The sequence below is a fragment of the Anabrus simplex genome, chromosome 1 (genome assembly GCF_040414725.1).
Source record: "Anabrus simplex isolate iqAnaSimp1 chromosome 1, ASM4041472v1, whole genome shotgun sequence".
NCBI lineage: Eukaryota > Metazoa > Arthropoda > Insecta > Orthoptera > Tettigoniidae > Anabrus > Anabrus simplex.
Genome location: NC_090265.1, coordinates 1,703,872,913 through 1,703,891,026, shown reverse-complemented (window position 1 = coordinate 1,703,891,026; position 18,114 = coordinate 1,703,872,913). Strand labels below are relative to the sequence as shown.

Here is an 18,114-nt window from a genome sequence, read left to right as displayed (position 1 = left end):
CTTCTCTTACCCTCCATAATATAGTCCATTATTCTCCAGGTAAGCCTATCCTCCTCCATTTCCTGGTTTATGCGTACAACTTCATCCATCAAGTTCATTCCTAACTTAGCCTTTATCTCCTCATTCTGAATACCCTGCTGTCGTTCTTCCCACCTGTTTGTACCAGCAATTATTCCCGCTACTGCCATGTCTTTTACTTCTAACTTATGAATAAGATATTCTAGGTCCACCCAGTTTTCACTCCCATATAGCAAAGTTGGTCTGAAAACAGACCAATGTAAATATAGTTTCGTCCGGGAGCTGACTTCCTTCCTAGAGAATACTGTTGATTGCAACTGCGAGCTCACTGCATTAGCTTTACTGGACCTTGATTCAATCTCACTATGTTGCTATCCTGGGAGAACACACATCCTAATTACTTGAAATTATCTACCTGTTCCAGTTTTGTATCACCAATATGACATTCAATTCTCTTGGATTTCTTACCTACTGACATCAATTTAGTCTTTGAAAGGCTAATTTTCATACCATACTCACTGCACCTATTTTCAAGCTTTCGGTACAATCCGTCATTAAGACCAAGTCGTAAGCATAGGCCAGACTGCTTACTACATATCCACCTAACTGAACCCCTCCCTGCCACTTTATACCTTTCAGCAAGTAATCCATGTAAACTACGAACAACAAAGATGAAAGATTACAGCCTTGTCTAACACTTGTAAGTACCCTAAACCAGGAACTGCAGTCCAATTGTCAGCATAAATGCCTTTGATTGATTTTAATAATCTACCCTTAATTCCATAGTTCCCCAGTATGCCGAGCATATTTTCCCTTGGTACCCTGCCATATGCTTTCTCTAGCTCAACGAAACATAAACATTCTCCATTCCTCTCGTACCATTTTTCAATCGCCTGGGGCATACTGAAAATCTGATAATAACAGCCCCTCTGTGGTCTGAAACCACACTGGTTTTCATCCAACTTTGTCTGATATACTAATCAATGAGATACCTCGATAGTTGTTGCAATCCTTCCTGTTCCCTTGCTTATAGATAGGGGGCAATTACTGCTTTTGTCCAATCTGGAGGTACCTTACCTACACTCTATGCCAATCTTACTACTCTATAAAGCCATGTCACCCCTGCCTTCTCACTATACTTCAGCATTTCAGGTCTAATTTCATCCATTCCTGCTGCTTTATGACAATGGAGTTTATTTATCATCCTTTCCACTTCCTCAAGCGTAATTTCACCATCATTTTCCTCCTCCCCATCAGCTCGGTTGTTCAGGACGTCACCAGGAAGATTTCCTTTTACATTCAGAAGATCTTCAAAATATTCCCTCCACCTGTCCAGTGATTCCCTGGGATCTAGTATGAGTTCACCTGAATTACCCAAAATACTGTTCATTTCCTTTTTCCCTCCCTTCCTAAGATTCTTTATAACTGTCCAGAAAGATTATTACCAAAATCTTCGCAAGACTTTTTTTTTGATTCAACAGCGATTTGTTCGCTACGTACAATTCCCTGTCTGCATCAGCCCTTGTTTGGAGCCATTTCTGATAAGCCTTCTTTTTACATTTACAAGCTGCTCTACCTTCATCATTCCTCCAAGATGTTCCACTTTTTCCCATCTTTACGCACAGTTGATCCTAGGCATTCCCTTGTTGTTTCTACTAAAGCATCCCTGTGTGTCACCCATTCTATTTCTACATCCTAAATCTGCTTACTGTCCACTTTTCGGAACTTCTCACTAATCATATCCATGTACCTCTATCCAACTTCTTCGTCCTGGAGATTTTCTACTCTTATTTGTTTGCAGACAGATTTCACTTTCTCTATCCTAGGCCTAGAGATACTTAGTTTACTGCAGATCAGATAGTGATCTGTATCATTGAAAAATCCCTGAAAAACCCGTCCATCCCTAACAGATTTCCTGAATTCGAAGTTGGTTAAGATATAGTTTATTATGGATCTGGTACCCCTACCCTCGCATGTGCAGCATTGAATAGCCTTATGCTTGAAGAATGTATTCGTAACTGCTAAACCCCTACTAGCACAGAAGTCCAGCAAATGCTTCCCATTCCTATTAGCTTCCATAATTCCCCACATTTACCAATCATCCTTTTCTTATCCTTCAGTTCTATTTCCAACTCTTGCATTGAAATTGCCCATTAGAACTATCCAATCCTTGCTGTTGACCCTGACTACAATGTCACTCAATGCTTCATAAAACTTGTCAACTTCATCCTCATCTGCACCCTCACATGGTGAATGCACCAAGACAATTCTCGTCCTAATTCGTCAAACTGCCAAATCTACCCACATCATTCACTCATTTACATGCCTATGATGCGTGCACTAGTATTCCTGATGAAAAGTCCTACCCCACACTCTGCCCTTCCCTTCTTAACACCCATCAAGTACACTTTATAATCTCCTATCTCTTCCTCGTTATCTCCTCTTACCCGAATATCACTTACTCCTAGCACATTCAGATGCATCCTCTTTGCTGACTCAGCCAGTTCTACTTTCTTTCTTCCATAAGCCCCATTAATATTGATAGCTCCCCATCGAATTCCATTTTGTTCCCCAAGTTGTTTCCAAGGAGTCCCTCGCCTGTCAAATGAGAGTGGGACTCCGTTACTTCCATAGGTCCGAGGCTTGCTTAAAATGTTCTGAGCTCGGTAAATTCACGAAGCAGGATGCTACTGTACTTACACATAGTCCAAGTGAGGATCTCTCCTCTAACGGGTTAGGGACCACTAGTGGGTTGTATAGTCCTAGCCGCCTGAGCACAAGGAGAGCCATGACTTAGAATATGTCCGCGATGCCCACTCCCATTCTGTAGCAACTGGTATCCTGACTCTCAGGACCGCTTACTAGGCCACTCAGCCGTTGCCCATGGTTCACAAACTAGGATGTGACTACAGTAACCCACACCATCAACCATCTTAAAACAACTTGCAAAAAAAAATCTTTGACCCAACAAATTTTGTGCCATTGTTACTGCAGATGACACGCAGCCTACCTTACCTCGATATGAATCTTCTTAGTGCTAACACATAACTGGAAGCGGAGGGGGTTGCAACAAGCACAAAATGAACTGCTCTAAAGACAACACATGTGTCCATCGAGGGATAAGAATTTTATATTGGTCCATATTGAACTGAGATTACATTAAAATTTAACATATTTTACAGTTCCACCTTTTCAATACAGTCCAGAACTTGATGTTTTTCTTCAGATGCTACGGACTCGCTTGGTCATCTCCAACTACTTCAAATGCTGAGGCATCTGTTGTTCCAATGACCATATTGAGCAAATAAAGGGAAGAGACACAGAAGACAAGATGAATTACTCCCTAGGCTTGGCAAACCTAATAACACTAGGGTAGGAAGAGAATGAGAGTTGGCCAAGAGGTGATAGATAGGAAAGAATAGAGAGAGGAGTGCTGTACTACAAGCAGAGTTGGTAAGTAATTGAGTAAATGTAATTGAATTACTTGTAACAAATACTTTTTTAGTAATCTTTGCTGTAATCATTACTTTTTACAATATGTAATACCGTATTTCACGGCATAATCGTCGCCACCGCATAATCGTCGCATCCTTTATTTTCAATACAAAAATCTGACTTTAAACCTTTAATTACATAATCGTCGCACGTCCAAATTTTGTTCACTAATCTGGTTAAAAGACAATGGAACTGCAACGTAAGTTGCACATGAATGCGCAATTTAAATACGTGTATGGTTTATGGGCAATTTGGCAACACAGTCACGTTTGCGACATGTTGCACAACGTATAAATAAATAATACCGGTATATGTACGACGCATGGCTTACCGGTAGACTATCGGCAGTTTGACAACGTGGTCGCGAGACAGTGTACTATTTATTTACCACCTACATATTATGCTTACCGGTAGGCTATCGGCAGTTTGACAACGTGGTCGCGAGACAGTGTACTATTTATTCACCACCTACATATTATGAGTTCCCATTTGAAATACGTAAGGCTGTAAGTTATCGCTTATCGGCAACGTCGCCAGGAAATACCGGCTAGGTAGGTTGAATGGACCTCGAACCAGCCCTCAGATACAGGTAAAATTCCCTGACCCGGCCGTGAATTGAACCCGAGGCCTCCGTGTAAGAGGCAAGCACGCTACCCCTACACCATGGGGCCGCCTCCTGTGTTATTGCGCACGAAGTGAAATCCAAGACGATAACACAGATTTCCACGGAATTATTCAGCCGAATTATTTACGATGTCTCAGTTGTCATCGCTAGACTCTTATCTTACTACTACATCATAAGTGTCCGGGCATGGGATGAAAACTTTTATCCAAGCAGTCAATGCTATTAAAGTTTTATTTTATAAACTCGTCAGTAATGTAATGTAAAATCATCAATAACTGGGAAGAAATATTAACCTAATTACCGTATGTTTAAAATAAATTGAAAAAAATGAATGTTTGTTACCGACGTCTCGGAATACAGTCAACTATACAGTAGATCTACACCGCGCTAGCTAGAGCTCCGGTTTGCGAGCTTTGCGCAAGCGCAGTAGTGTGTCGCAACCAACGAGCTAAACTGATAAATTGTTGCATGCTTCCTTGCTGCCTAACAGTATTGGCTGCTCTGGAATGGACAGATCACAGATGCATTTATTTGTTTCAGATTTACGTGATTACTGTAGACATGTGTGCGTGAGAACTTAAGTTTTTAATTTGTGTTTTGGGTGTTTGCAGAAATAATTTGTTTTAATAGTGAACAATTACGGAAAGTCATTTATATCGCAAAACATTAACGTGTGAAGCATTTATAAGCGATTATGGGTAAATATAGAAACTATTCTGTGGGCTTCAAGCTAAGCGTAATTGCCTTCGCTGAACAGCACGGGAACAGAGCTGCAGAAAGAAAATTTTCTGTGAGTGAAAAGTTGGTGCGTGACTGGCGGAAAGTAAAAAACAAGCTAAAAAGCACAAACCCTTCTAGACGCGCGTTTAGAGGTCCTAAAACAGGGAAGTTTCCTATAATTGACGAAGAAGTGTTTAGGTACGTCAGTGAAATACGTAACAATGGCTGCAGTGTATCATATGAAATGTTACAAATTACGGGACAGGAGGTAGCGCGCAAACACAACATACCGGTAACTCAGTTTAAGGCGACTCGTGGGTGGATTAAGGGGTTCATGCGACGACACAATCTGTCAGTGCGAAGGAGAACAACACTAAGCCAAAAGTTGCCTGCTGATTACACGGACAAGATTGTAAATGTTCACCGATTTGTCATACGTTTGCGCAAGGAAACTTCGTACTTGCTTTCTCAAATCGGTAATGCCGATCAGACTCCAATCTTTTTTGATATGCCTCGCAACAGCACTATTGCGCTACACGGAGTGTATTAATGAAAACCAGCGGTAGTGAGAAGTTGCGATGCATGGCAATGCTAGCCATTACAGCTGACGGGAGAAAGTTGCCGCCTTACATCATTTTCAAGAGGAAAACGATGCCTAAGAATATACAGTTTCCCCGTGGAATTCATGTACGAGTGCAACCAAAGGGTTGGATGGACGTAGAACTCATGCTGGACTGGGTTAAAACTGTGTGGAATAGAAGACCTGCACTACTAAAACAACCAGCTCTGCTTGTTTTAGATAATTTCCGACGTCACCTCGTGAACGAAGTGAAGCAAATTCTCACTACAAATAAGACACGACAGATAGTAATTCCTGGTGGCCTAACATCTGCTTTGCAGCCACTAGACGTATGTGTTAACAAACCCTTTAAAGACCACTTACGTCGATTTTACAACGAGTGGATGATGAGCGGCGATCAGCAATTGACGCCCGCCGGAAATATCAGGCGTCCACCCTTGGACTTGTTATGCTCGTGGGTGAAGAAGAGTTGGGATCTTATACCACCTGAACTAGTCTCCAAGAGCTTCAAAAGGACTGGGATTTCGAATGCACTAGACGGTTCCGAAGATGACGCAGTGTGGCAGGGAGACGAAGAATCTGATACTGGTATTAACAGAGGCGAGGACGGCGCATCAGATAGCGAAACCTGCGATAGCGACACCGAAGATTTGGAATAAATTGCGTACCGGTAAGTCCGCATTTCACAACAAAGCGATAATTTTTTGCAAGTGTAATATTTTAACTTTAATACTCAAATTAATGACAAATTAACTTAATAAGTTCATTTTTATTTTCAGGTTGGAAAAACGTTCGCCGAATTGTTGCGAAAAATTATGAATTTTGTTTTCTTCTTCTTCATGTGCCATGTCCTCGCAGAACGTTGGCGATCAGTAGCATGATCTGTTGTTTGTTCATAGCTGTTCTGAACAGAGTAAGCTTTGTCACCCCAAACCACTGGCTCAAGTTGCCGAGCCATGATGTCCTACTTCTCCCCGGACCACGTTTTCCATTAATTTTCCCTTGGAGTATTACTTGCAGAAGGTGGTATTTAGAGTTCCGCATCATATGACCAAAGTATTCTAGTTTCCTTCTCTTGATGGTAGTGAGAATTTCTGGTTCTTTGTTCATACGGTGCAAAACGTCTATATTGGTCATTTTAGCTGTCCAAGGTATCTTAAGCATCCTTCGGTACGTCCACATTTCAAATGCTTGCAATCTCTTGCACATGGTCTCAGTTAGTGTCCATGCCTCAACGCCGTACAACAGAATGCTGAAAACGTAGCACCGGAGTAGTCGTGTCCGTAGTGAAATGGAAAGGTCACGGCTTGTCAAAAGTTTCCTAAGTCTCTGAAAAGAAGTTCTGGCCTGCTCAATTCTGCATCGGATCTCGTGAGTAAGGTCCCAGTCATCATTGATGTGACATCCCAGGTATTTAAATGTTGCCACTCTCGCGATCTGTTCCTTCGCTGTTGTGAGATTACCTCGAATGCCATCTTCATTCCTACTTATAACCATCCACTTGGTCTTCTTTACATTAAGCTTCAAGCCCATTGCGCTGCTGGCTTCAGTGACAGCATTAAGTAGTTCCTGTAGATTCTGGAGATTGGTTGCAAGTAGCACAGTGTCATCGGCGTACCTGATGTTATTTATGATGAAACCATTAACCACAATTCCTTGAGTCTTTCCGTAAAGAGCATCTCGAAAAATCTTTTCTGAATAGATGTTGAAAAGCATGGGGGAAAGAATACAGCCTTGGCGAACTCCTTTCATAATTGAGACTTCTTCCGAGACACGACCATCAACTCTTATGCCAGCACACTGGTTCCAGTAGAGATTACCAATAATACGAATGTCCCGTCCATCAAGTCCTAATTCCCGAAGAATGTTCATAAGTTCATCATGGCGGACTGTATCGAAAGCCTTCTCGTAATCGATGAAACAAGCAAAAACATCGACATTGACATCTCGGCACCGTTGGACTAATATCTGCAGACTGAATAATGCCTCTAATTTTGTTTTAGACTATTTTAATTATTTTGATGTATAAACGTGAGTATTACGTGCATCTTAAATTTGTATCAAATACAATTTAGTTATAAATACATTTTTTGAGTAATACAAATACTGGTATTAAATATTCATCGTATAATGGTCGCACCCTACAATTTTTTTCGAAAATTTTGGTATAAAAAGTGCGACGATTATGCCGTGAAATACGGTATTTACTTGTAATTTACTTGTAGAAATAAAATTATAATCATTACATTCTAGTAACTGCATGAAATGGGAAAAAGTTAGTGATGATAGAGAAAACATTTTCATTTCTACTAAAGCAGAACCAGTAGCTTCACCAGTCCCCCTCCAGGTGCTTCTACAGTTGCACCAGGATGATATAGGTTACTCGATACAATTGAAGATCCTTTATGTGATGAGGGGCACTAGTAGCTCCTTTCTTGAGATATTGTGTGGAGCCACAACGGTAACCAGACACTATACAAGAAGGAGGAAGCTAAAGCACCGCCCACCCCCTGTGGGAGGGGGGCATAAGAATATCCCCATGGTTACTAGCTCAAGTCAAAGGCTTGGAAGTGGAAGCCTCACCCACATCTGCTAAAGAGGCATCCATGTTACCTCCGCATGGGTGATACGGTGGTTCAGCTGAAGTGGGTCCTGGTGATTGAGGTGAAAGCTCACTGCGGTGTGCTGGAACTAACACATCACTTTGCCCTACATAGCCTGAATGAGCCGCGGGTTGGAAACGGGGTGAACCCCACCTACGGGGAATCCATGGCTGTGAACTCAGTCATGGGAATGCCAAGTGGGAACCACGTGAGTAGGTCTACTGGATGTGGAACAAACCTGGTCGGGTTCGGGCCAGGGGCGTGGTACCTGCTATGGACAGCCTGAGTTGTGCGAGGACAATGTCTGGCGGAATGCCTCATCACGGATGGTGAGAATGCTGCTCAGGACGCTATAAGGGGCAAAAACCCTACGTCAGATGGAACCATGGACATTCCAAATGAACCACTCAAACAAATACCAATGAAAGCTATCGAAGCTTCAGAAGAGCAGGTCCAGCAGCAGGCTAAAGAGGAGAATATGGAGACAGAAGTCCCAGAATGGCAGGCTGACTCCAAATCTGAAGAAGAAACAGAAGAAGCAAGAGGAAAGCAGACTTCTGGACAAAAACAGGAGATTTCACTGAGAAAGACCTGAAGGTACCGGCATCAAAACTAAATAGGATGCATACAGATAGACCAACTTGCGCAAGTGCCTACTACAAGGAAAAGAAGAAGGCGAGGAAAGAAGCCAAGATAGCGGCTGGCACTTGGGTGGAGAAGAAGCCGACGAACAGGGATCGGCAAAACGCTATGCCAATGACTACATCCAAAAGGCCAAGGTCGGAGGAAAGCACGCCATCAAGTTCGGCTACAAAACCACCCTCTAAGAAACAGAAGGATGAAATAGTCATGTCTTTCTTGGAAAGACTACCCTCAGTTAAGGTCGCAATAATACCTAAGACCTCACCAGACGGAAAACTCAAGGAGGAGGACGTGACTGAATTGTCATCTGTTCTGATAGCACAAATGCTAGTGGCTTTACGTCGCACTGACACATACATCTTATAGCGATGATATAGCACAAATGAAGCCCCTGTCAGACGGATGTCTGTCAGGCTTCCTTCAGCCTTTCCTGGAAAGTGGAGCTATGGTACTGATCTGTGTAAATCCAAACATGAAAAGTTGGCTGGAACAGACAGTATCAAATTGTAACCATTGGAAAGGGGAGACCCTACAGGTGGCGGATGAAAAAACGGTGCTGAATACGACCAAGGTCATCACCAAGTTCCCACCTCCTTTTGACAAGATGAAAGTGGAGGATGTTCTTGTCAGAATCAATCACCACGATACCAAACTTCTAACGCAAGAGTGGAGAATGCTGAATGCCACTTCAATCGACAAAGTCGTTTTAGCCCTTGGTGAAAGAGACTTTGAAGAGCACAAAAAGAGAAGCATTAAGGCTAAGCTCGGACTTGGGCAGATCAAGTTTCAGGTCATCAAGGGAATAACGAAACCCAATGTTGATAAAGGTGGTGCTGAAGGTCCTTCAGGCCAATCTTCAGCATAAAAAAGCAGCTGTGGCCAATTTTGCCAGGAAGTTCAAGTCCAGGGCAATTGACATGCCCCTCATTCAAGAGCTTTGGGTACCCAAGGGCAGAGTAGCAGGACTGGTGGAATCTGGAGGTAAGCTGATGTATGATACATCATCAGAAATACCTAGAACATGTCTTCTTGTGAACAGGAAACTAAAATGTCTTATGTTGCAGGAACACTGTTCACGGGACTTAACCGTGGCCAAGATTAAACATGGAAATTGGGAGGGACCCAGAGAAATAACCATAGACTCTGCTTACCTCCCACATGACTCAACTGATCTGCCCCCATCAGAAGAAGTTGAGAACCTAATTTGCAACGCAAAGAGGAAAGGCAAATACCTAGTCCTTGGAGCAGATGCAAATTCACACTACACGGAATAGGGCAGCACGAACTGCAATGCAAGAGGTGAGTCTTTACCAGAGTTTATTATTGGAACTGAGTTGATGATACTAAACCTAGGAACCAAGCCTACATTTATAAATAAAAATCGTAGGGAGGTAATAGACATTACACTAAGCACTACGCATAATGCAAACTGTATCAAAGACCGGAAGGTGCTGGAGGAACCATCACTGGCAGACCACCAGCACATCCAATTTGCAATAGATGTGGGACTATATGGGATTGAGATGTACAGAGATCCAAAAAGAACTAACTGGGATAGACACGGAGAAGTTCTAGGGAAGGCTGTAAAAAAAATTCCAATTAACGTAAGAGGACAGAAAGAATTGGATGAGGCAGTGGAACTATTAGAAGAGGCCATTGTAGACTCATTCCATGACAACTGTCCTCTCAAAGTAAGGTGGTGGAACAACAAACTAGCCAAAATGAAAAAAGAGGTTAGGATGTTGTACAGATTATCATCTAGAAATGGTATGTGGGACATATATCATAGGAAACTCACTGAGTATAACCTAGAGATACAGAAGGCAAAAAGAAAATCTAGGAGACTGTTCTGTGAGAAAGTGGAATCACACACTGAAACAGCAAGGCTCCAGAAGGTTCTGAAAGCAACCCATATAGATCGAGTGGGGGCACTGGAGAAACCAGATGGGTCATTTACTCAGGCTGGGAAGGACATGCTGGAGATACTAATGGCGTGTCACCTTCCTGAGGCTGAGGGGATGACAGAAGAAGAAACGGTTGGAACAGAGACCAGAGCTCGAAGAGCAGACTGGAATTGTGCCAACAGAATAATAAAACATAACCACGTAAAATGGGCAATCGACACGTTTCATCCTATAAAGGCTCCAGGGCCAGAATGAGATACTTTCGATACTCCTACAGGAAGGACGGGATATATTCGTCACTGCCCTGACGGACCTCTTCAGAGCTAGTCTAGCTATAGGGTACGTGCCGAAATCATGGTCTAAAACTAAAGCAGTATTCATACCTAAGCCTGGAAGGGCAAATTATGCTCAAACCAAAGCATACAGACCATTATATTTAACCTCCTTCATGCTGAAAGCAAATGGAGAAAATTCTGGATAAATATATCAGAAGAACGGTGCAACTGAACTCAACGTTACATGAAAATCAGTCTGCATATAGACCAGGCAGATCCACTGAAGCAACACTCCACCAATTGGTCTGTAAACTAGAGGAAAGCATAGAATATAAAGAAATTGCACTGGCGGAAATTCTAGATATAGAAGGAGACTTCAGCAATACAACCTATGACTCTACGATCAAAGCATTTGCAAAGAGCAAGGTGAGTAAAACCGTAGTCAAATGGATTAAATCCATGTTAGATTGAAGATAAAAGCAACCCCATTTGAAGAAACGCTGACAGTTTGGGCCACCCGAGGCTGTGCTCAGAGAGGAGTTCTTTCTCCTCTGTGGTGAACAAAATCATAGCCACGCTCAATGAACAGGGTTTTTATACACAAGGATACGCAGATGACCTAGTGATTGTGGTACGAGGTAAGGTGATGAGTGTTATCCAAGACCTCATGCAAAGAGGTGGTGAACTGATGCTGGGAAGAACAACTATCAGTCAACCCGAACAAGATAGCTCTGGTCCCTTTTACAAGAAGGAAAAAATTGGAGGGAAAGAGACCACTGAAGCTCTTTGGGCAAGAAATATATATGGAAGAACAGGCACTGCACCTACGTGTAGTGTTAGATAAAAATCTAACCTGGAATCCACATATAGAAAGGAACATAATCTGGGCCAGGAACTTGCTGTATGCATGTAAGAGAGCTGTCAGGAAGACATGGGGCCTAAAACCATCAATGGTAATGTGGATATACACAATGATCCTTAGACCGTTGATGACCTATGCTGCAATTATCTGGTGGCAGAGAGTAAGTCAAGGAAAAGTCAGCTGTAGATTAAATAGCCTGCAGAGAATGGCATGTATAGCTATAACTGAGGCTATGAGAACTACGCCAATAGAAGCCTTGAATACTTTACTAGACCTCCCATCACAACGCAATTTCATAAACGGACAGGCTAGAATGAATGCACTAAGACCCAATCTAGGAAACTGTAAAATTAACAGAGTAATAACGAAGGAAGTTCTACACATGCCTTCTGATTATATGATACCAAAGTACAACTCTGAAAAACCATCTGAGACCCAGATAATAAAAGAAGAAGACTGGAATATCAACAAGTGAAATACTGATAGATAGAGAAGATATAGTGTGGTGGACTGATGGCTCAAGGACTGAGGATGGCACAGGAGGAGGAATCAACAGGGGAAGACCTGAGAGATCAATCCAGATGAGCCTGGGCAGACACACTACAGTCTTTCAAGCTGAAGTGATAGCTATCACAACATGTCTTGAAGAAAATCTGAAAATGAACTATAGGAATAAGAACATTTTCATTTTTATGGACAGCCAAGCGGCCATTAAGGCACTAGAGGCAATCTGGATAATATCCAGAACTGTCTGGTATTGCCATTCACTTCTCCTGAAGCTCACAACATTGTCAAAATAATATGGGTACCAGGGCATGCAGGTATAGAAGGAAATGAAAAGGCAGATAAACTGGCCAGGAAAGGGGCAGATACACATTTTGTAGGCCCAGAACCTGTATGCGGGATTTCCTATGGACAAGCCCGACACTACATAGGAAAATAGGTATAAAAGAAATAAATAGAAAACTGGAAAAATACTCCAGGATGCAGACTTGCAAAGGAACTGATAAAAGGACCAAACAAGGAGCATACTAAAGAACTGCTGAAACTCAGCAAATAAAATAAAAGACGGGTAGTAGGACTGTTAACAGGATACTGCCATCTGAAAAAACACCTACATAGAATTGGAGTAATAAGAGAAATGCAATGAAGCAGAGGAATCAGCTGAACACATACTTTTCAAATGTGAGGCGCTGGGTAGAACAAGACTCTCCACTCTAGGACTACCGGGTGAAGAAAGAGAAAAAATCCAAGAACACCCAATAAGAACAACCTGCAGCTTTGTGAAGGGAGCAGGTATATCTATGAAGGAAAAACATGGTAGCAAAAGATCTTAGAGGTCAATGCTAATTGGGAACTAATATTTAGAGGGCCCATGAAGAAGAAGAAGAAGATGAAGAAGGATGAGGAGGAGGAGGAGAAGAAGAAGAAGAAGAAGAAGAAGAAGAAGAAGACGAAGAAGAAGAAGAAGAAGAAGAAGAACAAGAAGAACAAGAAGAAGCTTAACCAGTGCTGGACAATGTACTTTCTTACTTCTCCAGTACTTCCTAACAAATCAAACTTTTCCTACAATTTCCACTGCTGCTGGGTATATTCTTAAAATTAAACACAGATATTTGTTCAAATGCCCCTCTAGAGTGTCTTTTCAGAAAATGCAAAGAAGTAGTTTAGTTCAGCTATGAGAATTTAAAAAATAAACTAGTGGATCCATGCTGCTCCGCAGCGTTCCTTATAAATAGATCGGATAACTCGTATCAATATGCCTGTCGCTGTCATATTATTTTGCCTGCCCTTTTCAATAGTTTTATGAACATTTAATACTGGTAATGTAATTTATAACACTTCTTTCCATATTCTCTGTGCTTCGACCATTCGGACGTATTTGGATCTTAACATTTTCAAACGATCTTACTCGAGATAGTGCAATGTACAATTGGCCGTGACTGAATACTACTCGCTTTTTCGAGAGTTTGTCCCTGCGCTTTATTAATGGTCACACATAAGGTTAATCGACTTGATACCTTCCCATTTCTATGTAAGTGGACTGTTTTATCTTAGAAGCAGTATGTTATTAGGAATGTTCTGCCATCTGTTGAGTATATTCGGAAGCCGGGGAAGGTCCGAGAACCAAATAGCATCTAATGGAGAATAGTATTCTTCCATCATCAGAGCAAGTGTATACTCTCTGGCTTCACACGTAGTAATCACACATGGCTGCATGCAATGACATTACTAAGGATGAAAATCACAATTTATAAAAGTGTTAGATGTTTAGCAACCTGCTAAGTACAGAGTGCCTTGCGGGTTGAGGTAAGCCTTCGCTTCCAATTATTGGAGTGATCATTTAATAATTTGATTTTATGATTACTCAAAGTGGGTTGAACTTAGAGACCTATTAATGTTTCATGATTCACTGGCAGGTAATTCAGCGAGAATAAAAGAGAAATGAAGCAAATTGGTCCAATAGAACGGACGGACGGATTTGCCAAAGCTGTTTATAGTAAACTCTTTTAATACACAGATTGTTTTGTAAGTTTTGAAGTGCTGCAAGTCACTAACAAAAATAAAAATGAATAAAAATCATTTTGAAAGTTCCAAGTTAGTGATGATAGCCACTTCTCTATGCTAGAGGATGGTTGCCTAGTTGTACTTCCTCTTTAAACAATAATCACCACCACCACCACCTGACTCTACACTAAAAAGAAATGCACCAACTTATTTTTCTTTGGAACCTTTTCAGCCCTCTGAAAAAAAAAGTCAGCAATTTCCTTAAGACTGGCATTCTGTGAAGCAAATGTAATTATAATTTTACTGATTATTTCTCAAAAAAAAAAAAAAAAGTAAATAGAACACAATGCTTCTCAGGTAACTGTAATTCAGCCCAATTACTGTTTCCAGGTACTTTTCCCCACCCTGACTATAAGTGTAAGTTGTAACGAACTCAGCTGGGACTCTATGGTCACCGAACTATGTCTCGCATACTATGACACTTCGACAACTAGTATATAACAAAGAAGTGCAATTCCCAGAATAAGCCAGGAGAAAAGCACCACACAAATATAGAGTACCTGAGGGAACAGGTCCAGAATTAGGAATATAAAACTTTCCATCATCAGCCTGTACACCATGCCGCAAGAAGACAGACACTCGAACCTTGAGATCTTGGAAGAAGTTCAGTAGACTGTAGCGGATAGTTTGCAGTTCTCCCACTGAAAGAGAACCATATGTCTGGAACAGAAATTGACAGCATGACAATAGTTCAATGTCAGAACTAGCAAATGGAAGAGAATTCAGGAAATTAATGAGAAATATCCAACATGCAACAGACAGAACACAGATAGGAGTTACATAACAGCTTATATTATTCCAAACTGCACAAATGAACAAGAAAGCAAATCGTGCTATCACTCGAGCCAAGAAAAATTATGTGTGGTTTATAACCAACAACAAAAAGACCTTGTGCAATGCAAGCTCCAAGTTCAGCCAAAATTCTTTCAGAGAAGTGGGCTCTATCAATCGAAAACGAGAAAGCACACTATACTTTCACACCTTAACCTGTTCTTCATTGTAAGTTAAAGAGTGTATCTAACAGTATTTAAGAACTTCTAAGTAAAATGGCAAAAATCAAGTTCTTTTCTACCTGCATTAGTTAATTATAGTGCTAAAATTTGGTTCAGTTTATAAGAGAACGGCTAGCTCAACAGGATGACTGATTCACTAATTGTCAGGAAATAACATATTTGGAGAATTCTGGTAGCTTGCAGTGAAGTATGCTGTAGAGATTCATCTTGCATAATAACATTATGTTCACTGATCATAAATTAATGACACTGAGATGAATCACTTTTAAATCTCGATTGGTTTTGTGCAGGTACAGGAAGTATTCAATCATGTAACAAAAACCCAGGGTATATTCATTCTAAAAATTTGACGCAAAGAATACACTCAAGTAAGAACATTTGAATATTTAAATAAAGGACAGCATGAATTTTGTTACTAGAACTCGGGCAATGTGATTCTGCCGAACATTTTTTTTTTTTTTTAAATCAGTAGATATTATTCCCTTTCCTTCCTCACAGCACTTAACAATACTTGCAAGGATACCTCTCTCCATGCTATGCACCACAAATCACAATGCTATGTTTCATGCATGGAGGTGTTCCCTCATTACTGACATCCACTGTTTACATTCATTCATGGAACAATGAGATGTAATTGATGAACAGAGTACACTAGTGGAACATGCACAAAGCATCATACTGATGCCCTCTACTCCTTGCAATGTGGTTCAAGTTAGCTAAAGTAGAGGTCCTAGATCTAAACTTTTTTTTTTTTTTTACTAGTTGTTTTACGTCGCACCGACACAGATAGGTCTTACGGCGACGATGGGATAGGAAAGGGCTAGGAGTGGGAAGGAAGCGGCCGTGGCCTTAATTAAGGTACAGCCCCAGCATTTGCCTGGTGTGAAAATGGGAAACCACGGAGAACCATTTTCAGGGCTGCCGACAGTGGGGTTCGAACCTACTATCTCCCGAATACTGGATACTGGCCGCACTTAAGCGACTGCAGCTATCGAGCTCGGTGATCTAAACTTTTAGTAGCAGTAGTGTGAATTAAACATGATCTTCACTCTGCGCAATCAAAACTGAACGATGCTTTTTTTTTTTTTTTTTTCCACAGAATGCACCCTAATAAGGAAAAAGTCAAACAAAATATTACTATTCTATATACTAGCTGTCTATCTCACATTTTAAACCCCCTGTGGGTGGGGTAGAATAACGCCCAAGGTATCTCTGGTTGTCATAAGAGACAACTAAAAGGGGCTGCAGGAGCTCTTAACTTAGGAGCATTGGTTGTCGACCAGGGGGTCCTTAGCTGAGTCCTGGCATTGCTTCCACATGTGCTAGGATCCTCATTTTCATCTACCTATCCGACCTCTCTTGGTCAACTCTTTTCCTTTTCCGACCCCAAAGGTATTAGAGCAGTCAAGGCCTAGGGACTTTCATTTTCACACCCCTCATGCCCCTTATCTTTCTTTGGCTGATACCTTCATATTTCGAAGTGTTGAATCCCTTCCATTTTTTCCCCCCTGATTAATGTTAATAGAGAATGGTTGCCTAGTTGCACTACCACCACCACCACTCTCACATTTTAATAATACAATACTACACTAAAGCTAAATAAACAATTCACAACCATTACACATGAAATGGCTGAAAACTTCACTTGAATTTGGTCAAAAAATGCAAACTGGGATTGATGAGAAGGGGGCCCATCTATAAAGATGTGCACAGGCACAATGGTGAATGCTCGATATCCATTTTGCAGTAGGCCCACAAGGCCTGCGACTCAACAGAGTGGGGGTGTGTGCATGTGTACACGGCGTGGGCTAGCAGCTTGATGTTTGTTCAGTGAGCTTCCACAGCCTGCCTGTCTATTTGTGACTTCCTTAGATCTCTTGAGTTTGTGTTGTACTTGCATACAAACTGTACACCCATGGATTCGAACCCCATTTTAACAGTCCTCTATGCCCATACTTCTCGTCTGAAGATTTCTGTTTCCTTCGTTATCTTTACGTACATTATGAGCTCATCTTGTAACTATTCTGTACTCCTAATAATGCAAGTGTTTATAACACATTTCTTTACATGAATTATCTATTAAGTTACTGAAAAGTAATTTCCAGTAATTGAGAGTATTCTAAATATTAATTTTCCAAAGTAAATACCCAAAAAAAAAAAATTGAATTATGAAACAAAACTGTTCTAGAAATCGAGAATGTAAATTATAAGGTTGCACTTTTCTGCCACCAGAAAGACACACACATTTAAAAATAAAATTAGACTCATGTATTATATTTGTACTTAGTGATTATTTCTCTTTGTGTTATCTCTATTATTAACACTACCACATCCCTACTGATCCCGTTCCCTCTTTCACGTATCACAAGCAAACATACAGGATACTATCTGTTCTGTAGTGATGTTACCTGCTTCAGGCATCAGCCTTACATCCAGCTTGTAGTGGTACCAGGCAAACAAAGGAGAGCCCACGCAATATGATATACTGTGTCTGCGTAAGCTATGGTCAAATTCTCTCAGGAGTAAGGAGAGATTGAAGGAGCTCACTAGGAAATTAAATTCAGCAAAAAAATCAGCAAGGGATAACATGATGGCAGACATAATTGGGAGCCACAAATTTTAGGGAGCAATGGAAGGACATGTATAGATACTCTAAGGCAGAAACAGGTTCCAGGAAGGACATTCCTGGGATCATTAATGAACATGGGGAATGTATATGCAAGGACTTACAGAAGGCAGAAGTATTCAGTCAGCAATATGTACGGTAATGGTAGTAGGATATTACGATAATGTCCTGATAGAGGAGGCA

At 41.2% G+C, this 18,114-nt stretch overlaps 1 protein-coding gene across 1 annotated transcript in view; it reads right to left on the bottom strand.

The window, feature by feature from the left end:
- The window catches only part of OSCP1 (Organic solute carrier partner 1), a 73,221-nt gene that overhangs the window by 41,728 nt on the left and 13,379 nt on the right, over nt 1-18,114 (bottom strand). The window contains exon 3 of the mRNA XM_067154551.2: nt 14,793-14,952. Coding sequence (XP_067010652.2) covers nt 14,793-14,952 — 160 coding nt within the window. The remainder of the gene's footprint in view (nt 1-14,792; nt 14,953-18,114) is intronic.